Below are 14,455 nucleotides of genomic sequence, written 5' to 3'. Positions count from 1 at the left end.
TTTTTGTTCAAAATGCAGAGGCAAATAAAGAAGCTCTTCCGTTGCGGTCAGCTTCATTAAGGAAAATGCGATTTCCAACAACTGAAGTCGAGCAATTAGCTCACTATGTGACGTGAAGCCACTTAAAGTGCTAAATGCTGTATTTTACAGTAGAGGTCACTGAAGAGGTCAAACAGAGGAAGAGAGCGAGAGTGAGAATGGGGGACGGGGGCAAGGATATATGACAACGGGGGTATTTTGTCCTCATCAGCTGCAGGATTTAGCTGCTATTGGAAGGACTATTTCGGTTAGCTGGTCCAAAATCATCCTTGTGTCTTTAATTGGGTTTCTACTGATTGGGGTCTCATAGCAACTGGGCTCAGTAGCAAAAGACAGATGAAGAGAACAGCCTTAATGGAGCTTATAGGGAGAAAAGGAAAGGAAATCCGCTGTCTTCAGAGGTTTCCTGCTGGCAGTCCTTGATACTGTTTGACCGAATGTCACGGCTGACCATTTAGCACCTCACAGCATTTCCAAAATGGCCCAGTGTAAACAAAATATTAAAAATAACCAGCGTACACCAACTCCTGCCTGTGAGAGTTGTGTTGGCTTTATTATAGTACTTGTAAGGCAGCACTGAACTGATATTCTTCAAACCTCTCTGATAAAGGGGTTTGTTCAAGTTTGCGGTTGTTACGATTGCTTATAGTTTTTGAAAAAAGTCTTTCATGCTCACTTTGTGTGTGTGAATATATTTTTGACAGTAACCAAGTATATTACAGTAACCAAATGCGGGTGGATTTTAAGCAGTGGTGTGTAACGCAGTCACTCCTATTAGCCACTTTGTCGGGTAGAATTTTATATTTATATTTTATTTGCTCCGGATGAATATTGTTGTTGGTGGTACAGTAACAGGGTTTGAATTCCGACCGAGGCATTGCGCGTATTGAGCATTTTACTCATTCCTGCAGATTTTGTGCTCACACCCACAGTGTATGCACATAAAGAAGTATAATGGCTATATAAAACAGTATAATTGGTCCGTGCGTCAGGTCTTAAAGCGACAGCAGCCTAATATACCGTCTGCCAAATTATGAGATAATACAAACAATATCTACAAGGTAGTTCCTATATGGTATCGGTGTCAAAATTGTGGACAGTGAAAATACTGAGTGACCAGTAACTTTAGAAAACCAATACCCACAGTGGCTGGTGAGCAGAAAAGTCAAGCCGTGTGTGTGTGTGTGTGTGTGTGTGTGTGTGTGTGTGTGTGTGTGTGTGTGTGTGTGTGTGTGTGTGTGTGTGTGTGTGTGTGTGTGTGTGTGTGTGTGTGTGTGTGTGTGTGTGTGTGATATCATCTGTAGTATTTGCATAATGAATTGCAACTGGTATTCTTTCTTACATCTATTTGCATACTGAATTGTGATTTGTCTTCTAACCATTTACAGCTCCTTTTACACTGCATAGTAACTAAGTGTTGATTCTTGTGAGCAGCCGACTAAGAAAATACATGTATTGAGAGTCATAACAACTGATGCGACGAAACCTAAAACTTTAACACTAATCTTTTCGCTGCTGTTCAGGCACAGTTGTTTTCTTCAGAAAATGCTAATTTCACTGCTTAACACACTTGTGTCGAAAACGAGGAAGTGATGTTTTCGTTCCATCTCGAAAAGGCTGGATGTCATCTCCGTCTCATTGCCTCCTTCATCGCGCCTTCACCTCTCCCCCTGTCTCTCCTCCTTAAGCCAGATGCTCAAGTGCAAAGAAAAGGGCAGAAGTGAGATTGCAAATGTTTCAACATCTGTCTTTGTTGATTTTAGCGCAACAAGTACTTCCACATGTTTGCTTTTTCTTCGCGCTGTTTCTGGGCAGGAGGTTGATGAGCACATCTGCCCGGTTTCTTTCTTTTATGGGTACAGACCAGCTGAGAGAGCGGCTCACGTGGTGCTATAATGCTTAAGCTAATGTACGGAGGAACGCAGATTACGAGTGTTTTAAGGCTTTGGTCCCGTGTGTGCCGTCATTCTCATTTGCTCCCTTACATTGATTGGACTGACACTAAATTATTTATTTTTTCATATGTTCTTTTAATAATTTCAGTGCTTGGCTCTGCCCACAGGGCATTTTGAAATTTAGGTTTACATTGATGGGCAGTGTGTGTGTGTGTGTGTGTGTGTGTGTGTGTGTGTGTGTGTGTGTGTGTGTGTGTGTGTGTGTGTGTGTGTGTGTGTGTGTGTGTGTGTGTGTGTGTGTGTGTGTGTGTGTGTGTGTGTGTGTAATACAGTTGCAGACCGCGTGTGTGGAGCACATAGACTGTCACTGAAGGACATCAATCAGAACAGTGTGATGGTGTAAATCTAATACATATGTTTCAGTTTTCCCAAAGGAAAACATCTGAGATTCACACACATCAAAGCTGCTCTCCATCATTTTCCCCATCATATCTAATGCCCATGCTTGCTTTGAGGTTGTGTTTACATGATTTTGTCAAACATCAGTTTGTCATGACGTAAGTAAATCTGTCATTAAATACCTTATATATGTGATTTAAATATTCATGCATAACGTTTCCATATTAGCAGCAACATTGCGACGATATACATCACTTTCTACCAATAGGGTACAAAATGTTCATTCATTATAATTGGTATAGATAGCATTTCTATAGCAGCATTAAATGGTTAAACTCGACAAATACAGTCAACACAACAATATATGGAAGAAGAAAATTTTTTATGGCATGAGATTTACTTGCCCTGCTGTAGAAAGGACTGAAATGCTCTTCTTGTACAGCTACTTACTATATTAATTTTTATATTTCTTAGTAGTTATCTAACACATCTAATATATATAGTGTCACAGCAGAAATTATGGGATTTGTTATTTTAATTCTTTAAATAATAGTTATAGGACAACAAAGTACACAGTATTGCTAGAAAGCCCCATGCTCTATTTGGTTCCTTTCATTCCAAGCGTTTAGTTTTTTTAGAACCATGGATTTTAGAACCATGTATATCCGAAACATATATAGTTAGCTTTCCAAAGTCCAAACGCTGTCTTAACTGACACTTTTAGTAGTTTTTAAAATGTTGAATTTGCTGGCCTCTTGGGAGTCATTGAAACAGGAATACGTTTTAGCCATGCGTGTTTCATTCACTCAGTGTGTGTGTGCGAGCCGACATGTGCTTCCTCCCCTTTTTTCTTTAAGAGGATGCTCCTGAGAAAAGCTTATCAGCGGTGTGATGTATTAGTCCTTAGTGCCTTAATAGATTCCATTTATCTCTATACAGTCCCTCTAATTTAAATGGGCTTGGGGAATGTATTAAAATGACTATAGACACTTTGATGTAGCACCAGGCCAGGTGTAGCTCCTGTAAAATGGATCACGTAAAGTGATTGTTAACCTATTGTTGTCAGACCGGCCCTTTTTCTCTAGCCGTTTATCTTGAACGGAATAGTTAGCGTGACAGGCTGACTCCTTTGGATTGAATACATTTGAAAGTATGGGGATAAAAAAAAAATCTCTTCAAATTTGTTTATAATGTAGAAGTGGTTTTTACATTATTTTTACATTGAAGACTGCAGCATCAAGAATGCATTGCAGATCTTGTACTCCTACTGTAATGTTTAGCACATTAGCATAGTTGACAGAAAATATATGATGGTATTGTCATGTAATTCTATTATATTTCATGGTTATTGAACGATTACCATGACATTGACAGTACATGATAATCTAAAGAGTTTATGTTAGTAGAAACTAAAAACACCATAAATTTGGATAATCCTGTAGCTTTTATTGAAACAATAATTTGGTAATTGCTAATATGCCAATTGCTAATCTCTCTCCCTCTCCCTCTCCCTCTCCCTCTCCCTCTCCCTCTCCCTCTCCCTCTCCCTCTCCCTCTCTCTCTCTCTCTCTCTCTCTCTCTCTCTCTCTCTCTCTCTCTCTCTCTCTCTCTCTCTCTCTCTCTCTCTCTCTCTCTCTCTCTCTCTCTCTCTCTCTCTCTCTCTCTCTCTCTCTCTCTCTCTCTCTCTCTCTCTCTCTCTCTCTCTCTCTCTCTCTCTCTCTCTCTCTCTCTCTCTCTCTCTCTCTCTCTCTCTCTCTCTCTCCCTCAGATGATTCAGCGAGAAGCAGAAGTGAAGAATCGTGTTCGTGCGGTGGCCATGACTGACTCTGTCCATAACGTCTGGCACCAGGAGGCCAACAAGTCCATTCAGGACTGGCTCAGAGAGGTATGATCTTACATCAACCGCATATGCCAAAATCTTGATGTTCCCAATCACAGCATCAATAGCGGCTGCACGGCTCAGCTCAAACAGCCTGGCATTTCATTCAGCGAGCAGATACACTCCCGAAGCAGGAGTCACGGAAAGCCAATAGTTTGTTTTTCATCCCACACTCTTGTTTGTCTGTTTGGGCAGATGTCAATAAGAAATCAAAGCCAAACGCTGCCGCACGCAGGCAGATGCTCTGTTAGTATGTCAGTTTTATTTAGTTGCTGCCCTTTCAGCGATGACCTCGAGTCCAGAGACAACACCTGGGAACACTCAATATGCACATAAATATAAGAGAGTGGATCCCAAGCCAGGGCTACAGGGGAGACAGCCATGCAAATGCCAAGCGCAAACACACACCCTCGCCTCTCGCCCGCTTTCCCCGTGAAACAGCGGACCACCCAGCCCACCAGAAAAAAATGTCTTTCATTCCTTTGTCTTTGCTGATCTGCTTTGCTCCGTCAGATGTTTGGTTGCCTTTTGTTTGCCTTGGTGCTTTTTTTCTTTGACTGTTGTAGTTTGTCTTTGGGCCGTAGAATGAATTCAATTCAATTTTCAATTTCTCTCTCTTTCTTTCTTTCTTTCTTTCTTTCTTTCTTTCTTTCTTTCTTTCTTTCTTTCTTTCTTTCTTTCTTTCTTTCTTTCTTTCTTTCTTTCTTTCTTTCTTTCTTTCTTTCTTTCTTTCTTTCTTTCTTTCTTTCTTTCTTTCTTTCTTTCTTTCTGATGAGTGCCATAGTCTTAATATGGTCATAAGTGAAATATTAATTGATTTGTATGTGTACTTTTTTATTGCCCCGCATAATAAGTCCATCAAAAATAGGAACACATTTCAGTTCATTTGTTCTTTCTCATACGTATTTCTTAAATGTGACTTACACCTGAGAATAAAAATGTGCAAATATGGGTAATGCTTGGTATGACAGCAGCTGTAGTAATGTAAGTTCCGCCTTTAAGTTAAAAGAGCTTGGAATATGCCGATGTTTAGCGTGATTTGAGATAAAGAAGCAGCATTTATACCAGTGTTGTCAGATTTTATTGCTGATTTTTTAAAAAATTGTTGAAATAATACAGGAGATTTCAGTCTTTCCCCATTCAGGTAGAGCAAATAGCTGCCTGGGGCTGTTACGTATTATGGCTGCTCAATAAGCTGACTTGCTTTAAAGGGATAGTTTACTCAAAAAAATAAAATAAATACTTTCACAACCTGAATGACTTTATTTCTTCTGTGGAACACACTAGATTTGAAGAATGTTTTTGCCTATACAATAAAAGCCCATCGAAAACAACATTGAACTTTACTGACCTTCATTGTATGGACAAAATAATTAATAAAAAAAATAAAAATAAACATTGTTATTTTTTTGTTCCAGAGAAGAAAGAAAGTCATACAGGTTAAATAAAACACGAGGGTGAGTAAATTATGGCATGCTTTTTATTTTTTTAGGGAACTATCCATTTAAATTGACTTACACAGAGTATTGTTAATGGCAGAAGAATAGACTTTGTACTGTATATATTCAAGTATTCCCATACATTGAGGACACCAAAATATTAATTTGTCAGAAGGCCTGATTAACACAGATGAGGTTGAGAATTTTATTTAAATTGATTTTCAGATCTCATTCATCCCAATAATTGAAGCCAGAGGGTGGACTCTCACTTTAGGAATGTTAAAGTCACTTTCAGTCCTTTCGTGTCACCCATTAACCCCCTAATCCTTTTTTTTTTACTCCTGCAGGAATTGGGAGCTGGAGTTTTGTAAAGGCATTCGGCTTTCCCACTGCCTGTGTCTCCGTCGTAGACCTGTCTTTAATCAGGGTCATGGCCCTATCCCCTTCTATTGTAACGTCCATAGCAATCATGATTTGGACATTATTCAGGTTTGAGATCACTGTTTCTGGCCAGGCAGGCATCTCTGTAGGGGTTTGTCGGAGGTGATGCTCCGTTCTTTGCACAATCGTGAGGTCTTTCGTGAAGGGGGTGGTAATTCCCCTTTTCCTCCTGAGGGAGGTGGAGATGGAAGGATGAGAGCCGAGAATTGGAGGGATTTTCAGGACGAGAGCGCAGTAGGACAGGTGATGTGGCGATAATGGGTCAGACTGAGGGCATGTGAGGGAGAGAGAGGGGGAAGGGAAGACATGGGAAAGACAGTCATAAACAGAGCAACCTGAAGGAGAGTCCCTCGGGAAGCAGCGGTATATATACTGAAGGGGAAGAAACATTAAGAGAAAATCTCCTAGGACATAGAGAGGGAAGAAAGAAGCAGAGTGAAGAAATATCCATTGTCCATGAGAATACCTACACTAGCTGGAAAGCTGAAGTGACGGAAAGAGAAATGACAAAAAAAGGCGAAAATATAAACACAACATGCTATTACGTACTAGTAGAGAGAGACATAGGCTTTACACAGGAGCAGAACAGCAGACACCAACTCTCATCTTCCCTGTAAAAAAACAGCAACTACACATATTACCATTAATGGAACCTTTTGAGTTGCAGATTTTAAGAATTTTGTCAATTAATTTACATAAAAACCCAAGTTAGACCAACAGAATTCCCCCAAATGTTGTCCCAACTAGCCAAACAAAAAATATAAAAAAATATAGTCATATATATATATATATACATATACACATATATATATATATATATATATATTTTTTTTTATATATATTTTATTGTCATTATTTTTAGTTAGTTGTTGCGTTGTGATTTAAGAGCTCATCTTTTTACATTTGTTGATTGTCACTGTTCTAGAGGTCTGAGTCAAGTCACCTTTATTTTTACACTCACCGGCCACTTTATAAGGTACACCTGTTCAACTGCTCATCTAATCAGCCAATTGCATGGTAGCAACTCAATGCATTTAGGCATGTAGACATGGTCAAAACGATCTACTGAAGTTCAAACTGAGCATCAGAATGGGGAAGAAAGGTGATTTAAGTGACTTTGAACGTGGCATGGTTGTTGGTGCCAGAGGGGCAGGTCTGAGTATTTCAGAAACTGCTGAACTGCTGGGATTTTCACTCAAAACCATCTCTATGGTTTACAAAGAATGCACTTTATACAGTACAGATTGAATATACAATACGATAAAAACGAAGATAATGATTAAAGATGCAAACGTAATTCTGCTCTAAAACAGCTCTACAAAAAGACCATAGTGTCATTATTATACAGGTCCTTCTCAAAAAATTAGCATATTGTGATAAAGTTCATTATTTTCCATAATGTAATGATAAAAATTTAACTTTCATATATTTTAGATTCATTGCACACCAACTGAAATATGTCAGGTCTTTTAGTGTTTTAATACTGATGATTTTGGCATACAGCTCATGAAAACCCAAAATTCCTATCTCAAAAAATTAGCATATCATGAAAAGGGTCTCTAAACGAGCTATTAACCTAATCATCTGAATCAACTAATTAACTCTAAACACCTGCAAAAGATTCCTGAGGCTTTTAAAAACTCCCAGCCTGTTTCCTTACTCAAAACCGCAATCATGGGTAAGACTGCCGACCTGACTGCTGTCCAGAAGGCCATCATTGACACCCTAAAGCAAGAGGGTAAGACACAGAAAGAAATTTCTGCACAAATAGGCTGTTTCCAGAGTGCTGTATCAAGGCACCTCAGTGGGAAGTCTGTGGGAAGGAAAAAGTGTGGCAAAAAACGCTGCACAACGAGAAGAGGTGACCGGACCCTGAGGAAGATTGTGGAGAAGCACCGATTCCAGACCTTGGGGGACCTGCGGAAGCAGTGGACTGAGTCTGGAGTAGAAACATCCAGAGCCACCGTGCACAGGCGTGTGCAGGAAATGGGCTACAGGTGCCGCATTCCCCAGGTCAAGCCACTTTTGAACCAGAAACAGCGGCAGAAGCGCCTGACCTGGGCTACAGAGAAAGAGGACTGACTGTTGCTCAGTGGTCCAAAGTACTTTTTTCGGATGAAAGCAAATTTTGCATGTAGACTGGGGAGAAGGAAATGCCAAAATGCCTGAAGTCCAGTGTCAAGTACCCACAGTCAGTGATGGTCTGGGGTGCCATGTCAGCTGCTGGTGTTGGTCCACTGTGTTTTATCAAGGGCAGGGTCAATACAGCTAGCTATCAGGAGATTTTGGAGCACTTCATGCTTCCATCTGCTGAAAAGCTTTATGGAGATGAAGATTTCATTTTTCAGCACGACCTGGCACCTGCTCACAGTGCCCAAACCACTGGTAAATGGTTTACTGACCATGGTATTGCTGTGCTCAATTGGCCTGCCAACTCTCCTGACCTGAACCCCATAGAGAATCTGTGGGATATTGTGAAGAGAAAGTTGAGAGACGCAAGACCCAACACTCTGGATGAGCTTAAGGCCGCTATCGAAGCATCCTGGGCCTCCATAACAACTCAGCAGTGCCACAAGCTGATTGCCTCCATGCCACGCCGCATTGAAGCAGTCATTTCTGCAAAAGGATTCCCGACCAAGTATTGAGTGCATAACTGAACATAATTATTTGAAGGTTGACTTTTTTTGTATTAAAAAAACACTTATTTTATTGGTCGGATGAAATATGCTAATTTTTTGAGATAGGAATTTTGGGTTTTAATGATCTGTATGCCAAAATCATCAGTATTAAAACAATAAAAGACCTGAAATATTTCAGTTGGTGTGCAATGAATCTAAAATATATGAAAGTTTAATTTTTATCATTACATTATGGAAAATAATGAACTTTATCACAATATGCTAATTTTTCAAGAAGGACCTGTATAGTGACCTATAAAATAAGTTTCAACTGGACAAAACAAAGCAATGCTACTCCATGACAAAATTTAAAACAATAGTTGTGAGGACCTAAAAATCTGAATGCATCAGGTTGCGTTGAATTTGAGTTTTCTCAACAATTCCCTTTTACAGTGTACATTCGAGTACACATGGCAGAATGTTGCTCAAGACAGTCGTCTGTCTAGTAGAATACAGGACTGACTGAGCACAATGCAGCATGTTAAAGGGCAGCTACAGGTAAGAGGCCAGGCACAGGGATGCTTAATAAGTGCATGCAGGTAGGAGAGAGCTTTCTCAGCGGGATCCAACACCTGTCTTCCGTTTACCTTCTCTAACTGAGCCATTAGGAGTTCGCTTAGAGTCCCACCATGCTCCAGCACCCCATCTCCCAGCCAAGAAGAGCCGGGAATACCACAACCATATGGCCCTGATTAATGCTGATTGGCCTTGCCGTAGACTATTATCGCTTATTTGTGTCCGTTTGTCGTTTTTCATTTTGTGTGGCTTCAGCTGGGATGGGATTTGGATGTGTTGCTTAAATGGTTTGTGTGATGGCTGTTCCCTTGCACATCTATCGCAGAGCATTCAAAAACTAACCCAGCTCATTTTATTTAGTTGATGTCTGCTGTTCTTCATCGTATTAAAACACAAGGTATACCAATATTCTGTATCTGAACGTACTGTGAACACAGACTTGGTCACAGTGCACTATCTGTAACTCTGATAGTAATAGTCTTGAAATTTATGTTTGAAGGCTGTGGTTTTTTTTTTTCTTTTTCTTTTTTTTCAAAAGTTGAACTTTGATTGCTGGCATGACAGCGCTTTAAAGTGGATGAAATTAGAGATGTGACTAAAACACTGAATACAGCACGGCAACTAAAATATTTAAAGAATTAGTTCACTCAAAAATTAAAAATTGTGGCCCAAAGTTTTGTAAAGTTTTAGCCCATACAATGAATGTCAATGGGGTCCAAAATAAAAAAAATATTGGACCTACTGACTTTTATTATAAGGATAAATACTTCTATCTTCTTTTGATATTTATAAATACAAGTATGGTCTTTTGTGTTCCACAGATGAAAGAAAGTCATAAAGGTTTGGAATGACTTGAAGATAAGTAAATTATGATAGAAATTTGTTTTTTGGATGAACTAACCTTTAAGAAAAATATTTTGTGCTGGGCAACAATTAATCACATCCAAAATAAGAGTTTGTGTAGTTTAGATAATATATCTGTCTGTGTACTGTGTATAATTTTTTTTTTTAAGAAAAACAAGGCATTGATTCAACAAGGTGCTGAAAGCATTCTTTAGAAATGTTGGCCCATATTGATAGGATAGCATCTTGCAGTTGATGGAAATTTGTGGGATGCACATCCAGGGCACGAAGCTCCCGTTCCACCACTTCCCAAAATTGCTCTATTGGGTTGAGATCTGGTGACTGTGGGGGCCATTTTAGCACAGTGAACTCATTGTCATGTTCAAGAAACCATTTGAAATGATTAAAGCTTTGTGACATGGTGCATTATCCTGCTGGAAGTAGCCATCAGAGGATGGGTACATGGGGGCCATAAAGGGATGGACATGGTCAGAAACAATGCTCAGGTAGGCCGTGGCATTTAAACGATGCCCAATTGGCACTAAGGGGCCTAAAGTGTGACAAGAAAACATCCCCCACACCATTACACCAACACCACCAGCCTGCACAGTGGTAACAAAGCATGATGGATCCATGTTCTCATTCTGTTTACGCCAAATTCTGACTCTACCATCTGAATGTCTCAACAGAAATCGAGACTCATCAGACCAGGCAACATTTTTCCAGTCTTCAACTGTCCAATTTTGGTTAGCTCTTGCAAATTGTAGCCTCTTTTTCCTATTTGTAGTGGAGATGAGTGGTACCCGGTGGGGTCTTCTGCTGTTGTAGCCCATCCGCCTCGAGGTTGTGCGTGTTGTGGCTTCACAAATGCTTTGGTGCATACCTCGGTTGTAACGAGTGGTTATTTCAGTCAAAGTTGCTCTTCTATCAGCTTGAAACAGTCGGCCCATTCTCCTCTGACCTCTAGCATCAACAAGACATTTTCGCCCACAGGACTGCCGCATACTGGATGTTTTTCCCTTTTCACACCATTCTTTGTAAAACCTATAAATGGTTGTGCGTGAAAATCCCAGTAACTGAGCAGATTGTGAAATACTCAGACCGGCCCGTCTGGCGCCAACAACCATGCCACGCTCAAAATTGCTTAAATCACCTTTCTTTCCCATTCTGACATTCAATTTGGAGTTCAGGAGATTGTCTTGACCAGGACCACACCCCTGAATGCATAAAAACAACTACCATGTGATTGGTTGATTAGATAATCGCATTAATGAGAAATTGAACAGGTGTTCCTAATAATCCTTTAGGTGAGTGTGTGTGTGTGTGTGTGTGTGTGTGTGTGTGTGTGTATATATATATATATATATATATATATATATATATATATATATATATAGATACAAATATTTATTAATATATACATGCATGTTTGTGTAGTTATATATATACAAAATAATTATTTACAGTACACACATATATTATGCAAACACAAACTTGTTTATATGTGATTGATTGCCATTAATCACTGCCCAGCACTAAAAAAATATATAGATAAACTGGATCCTGACCCATCCTTAATTCTATTAACTTTTTTCCTGGTATCCAACTTTTTTTTTCAACGCAGAAGTAAGCTATTTCCTGTATGACACTCATTGCTATAGGTAAATACCTAGAAGAATAACAAAGTGCAGTAAACGGCAAAACTATTTACGCTACAAACCAGTGGGTTTGATGAATGTTTTCGCACATGTAAGATAACTGGAAGCGACTGACACCAGAATCCTTCCACATTCGAGTTAAAAATGGCTGCATCTATGCTCTTACATTCAATATTAGGTAGATGCTGTATATGTGGAGTCACTGCAGCACCAGAAATATTGAAGGACTTTCCTCTTAAGGGAGAGTAGATGAACGCTTAAATTAAAATCTGTTTTCGTCTACTAGACTACAAACAAAATACTTGAAAGTATATTTGTTCATATCCAATTTGTCTAATTAATTATTATCAGACACTTCTATTTAGCTTTATCAGCTAAAGGGCCTATCAAATCAGCTATATATTACGAGGATATATAGAGATTAAATTGTTATTTTAATGCTATTCAGGACAACCACAAGCCATCAGATTTCTCAAAAAGATTGGAGCACTTCCAAGAGCTCGACCCAGCTCCTCTATCCCCCCAAAAATCCTTCCACCATTCTTGCCGTTTTATCTGTTCTTTTAAAGCTATGTCATCCTCTTACATAGTGGCCTTGGCCTTCTGTTTCATCTAAAACTCATCCTGGTGCATCAGCCAGCCCTGGCAAATCTGTTGAAGCCTCTTCCCACCCCCGCCTCTTTGCCACTCACTCTGGCTGGGACTCCGGTCTTTGAAATTCCTGCCCTTGCTTCCAGCCCAGCTGACATCTTTCTCCAGACGGCATGAATTAAGATTTTACAATAAGAAAGATTTTACAATAAGACACTTGATGCAGCAGTCAGGGAGCGCTCCTCTCACTGGCCCGGCTCCATGGTGCACAACTAGTGCAGCAGGAATTCTAAAAATAGACAATGCACGCCTGTTCATTCCAATGGCTGTTGTCTTCTCCCCCAACCCAGGGACACAGGCGATTGACAGGATTAAGAGAGGAGAATAAAGACAAGAGAAATGAGAGGAGAACTCCAGAGCCATGGCACAGGGCTTTTTTTAAAAAAAAATTGACTTTGTGTCATGCAATACGTAAGGAAAACATGCCAAAAGAGGGGATGACTTATCAGCTATATATTACAGCAGTAATTGAGCTTGAAACTGTTGCATGCTAAAAAAAAAAAAAAAAAAAAGTTTTATATTGTTTGTCGTTTTTATTTTATTGTCATCACTGTTGTTATTATTATAAAAACTGTGTGTTTATACATTTTTCAGATATATTTAGTGCATGTGTATGCCGTTCCGTTTGGGGCAGTATTTTTAAAAATAAATAAATTAATATTTTTATTCAGAAAGAATGCATCAAATTGATCAGAAGTGACAGCACAGACTTTTACACTGTTACAAAAGAAAATCTATTTCAAATAAATGATGTCATTTTGAACTGTCTAATAATCAAAGAATCCCACAAACTTATTAAGCAGCACAACTATCATGATTGATAATAATAAGAAAAGTTTGAATAGCAAATCAGCATATTACAGGTCCCTACAAGTTCATTATTTTCCGTAATGTAATTATAAAAATTAAACTTTCATATATTTTAGATTCATTGCACACCAACTGAAATATTTCAGGTCTTTAATTGTTTTAATACTGATGATATTGGCATACAGCTCATGAAAACCCAAAATTCCTATCTCAAAAAATTAGCATATTTCATCCGACCAATAAAATAAGTGTTTTTAATAGAAAAAAAGTCAACCTTCAAATAGTTATGTTCAGTTATGCACACAATACTAGGTCGGGAATCCTTTTGCAGAAATGACTGCTTCAATGCGGCGTGGCATGGAGGCAATCAGCCTGTGGCACTGCTGAGGTGTTATGGAGGCCCAGGATGTTTCAACAGCGGCCTTAAGCTCATCCAGAGTGTTGGGTCTTGCGTCTCTCAACTTTCTCTTCACAATATCCCACAGATTCTCTATGGGGTTCAGGTCAGGAGAGTTGGCAGGCCAATTGAGCACAGTAATACCATGGTCAGTAAACCATTTACCAGTGGTTTGGGCACTGTGAGCAGGTGCCAGTTCGTGCTGAAAAATGAAATCTTCATCTCCATAAAGCTTTTCAGCAGATGGAAGCATGAAGTGCTCCAAAATCTCCTGATAGCTAGCTGTATTGACCCTGCCCTTGATAAAACACAGTGGACCAACACCAGCAGCTGACATGGCACCCCAGACCATCACTGACTGTGGGTACTTGACACTGGACTTCAGGCATTTTGGCATTTCGGCATTTCCTTCTCCCCAGTCTTCCTCCAGACTCTGGCACCTTGATTTCCAAATGACATGCAAAATTTGCTTTCATCCGAAAAAGTACTTTGGACCACTGAGCAACAGTCCAGTGCTGCTTCTCTGTAGCCCAGGTCAGGCGCTTCTGCCGCTGTTTCTGGTTCAGAAGTGGCTTGACCTGGGGAATGCGGCACCTGTAGCCCATTTCCTGCACACGCCTGTGCACGGTGGCTCTGGATGTTTCTACTCCAGACTCAGTCCACTGCCTCCGCAGGTCCCCCAAGGTCTGGAATCGGTCCTTCTCCACAATCTTCCTCAGGGTCCAGTCACCTCTTCTCGTTGTGCAGCGTTTTTTGCCACACTTTTTCCTTCCCACAGACTTCCCACTGAGGTGCCTTGATACAGCACTC

At 39.8% G+C, this 14,455-nt stretch overlaps 1 protein-coding gene across 3 annotated transcripts in view; it reads left to right on the top strand.

The window, feature by feature from the left end:
* Positions 1-14,455, top strand: part of arb2a (ARB2 cotranscriptional regulator A) — a 189,623-nt gene that overhangs the window by 118,366 nt on the left and 56,802 nt on the right. For all 3 annotated transcript variants that reach the window (XM_077231659.1, XM_077231657.1, XM_077231658.1), the window contains one exon: positions 4,102-4,218. In XM_077231659.1, the coding sequence (XP_077087774.1) occupies positions 4,102-4,218 (117 nt within the window). The remainder of the gene's footprint in view (positions 1-4,101; positions 4,219-14,455) is intronic.

Source organism: Siphateles boraxobius, unplaced genomic scaffold (assembly GCF_051911475.1).
Source record: "Siphateles boraxobius isolate OS27281-9 unplaced genomic scaffold, OSU_SipBor_1 16, whole genome shotgun sequence".
Lineage (NCBI taxonomy): Eukaryota > Metazoa > Chordata > Actinopteri > Cypriniformes > Leuciscidae > Siphateles > Siphateles boraxobius.
This window is presented reverse-complemented; position numbering and strand designations above follow the sequence as displayed.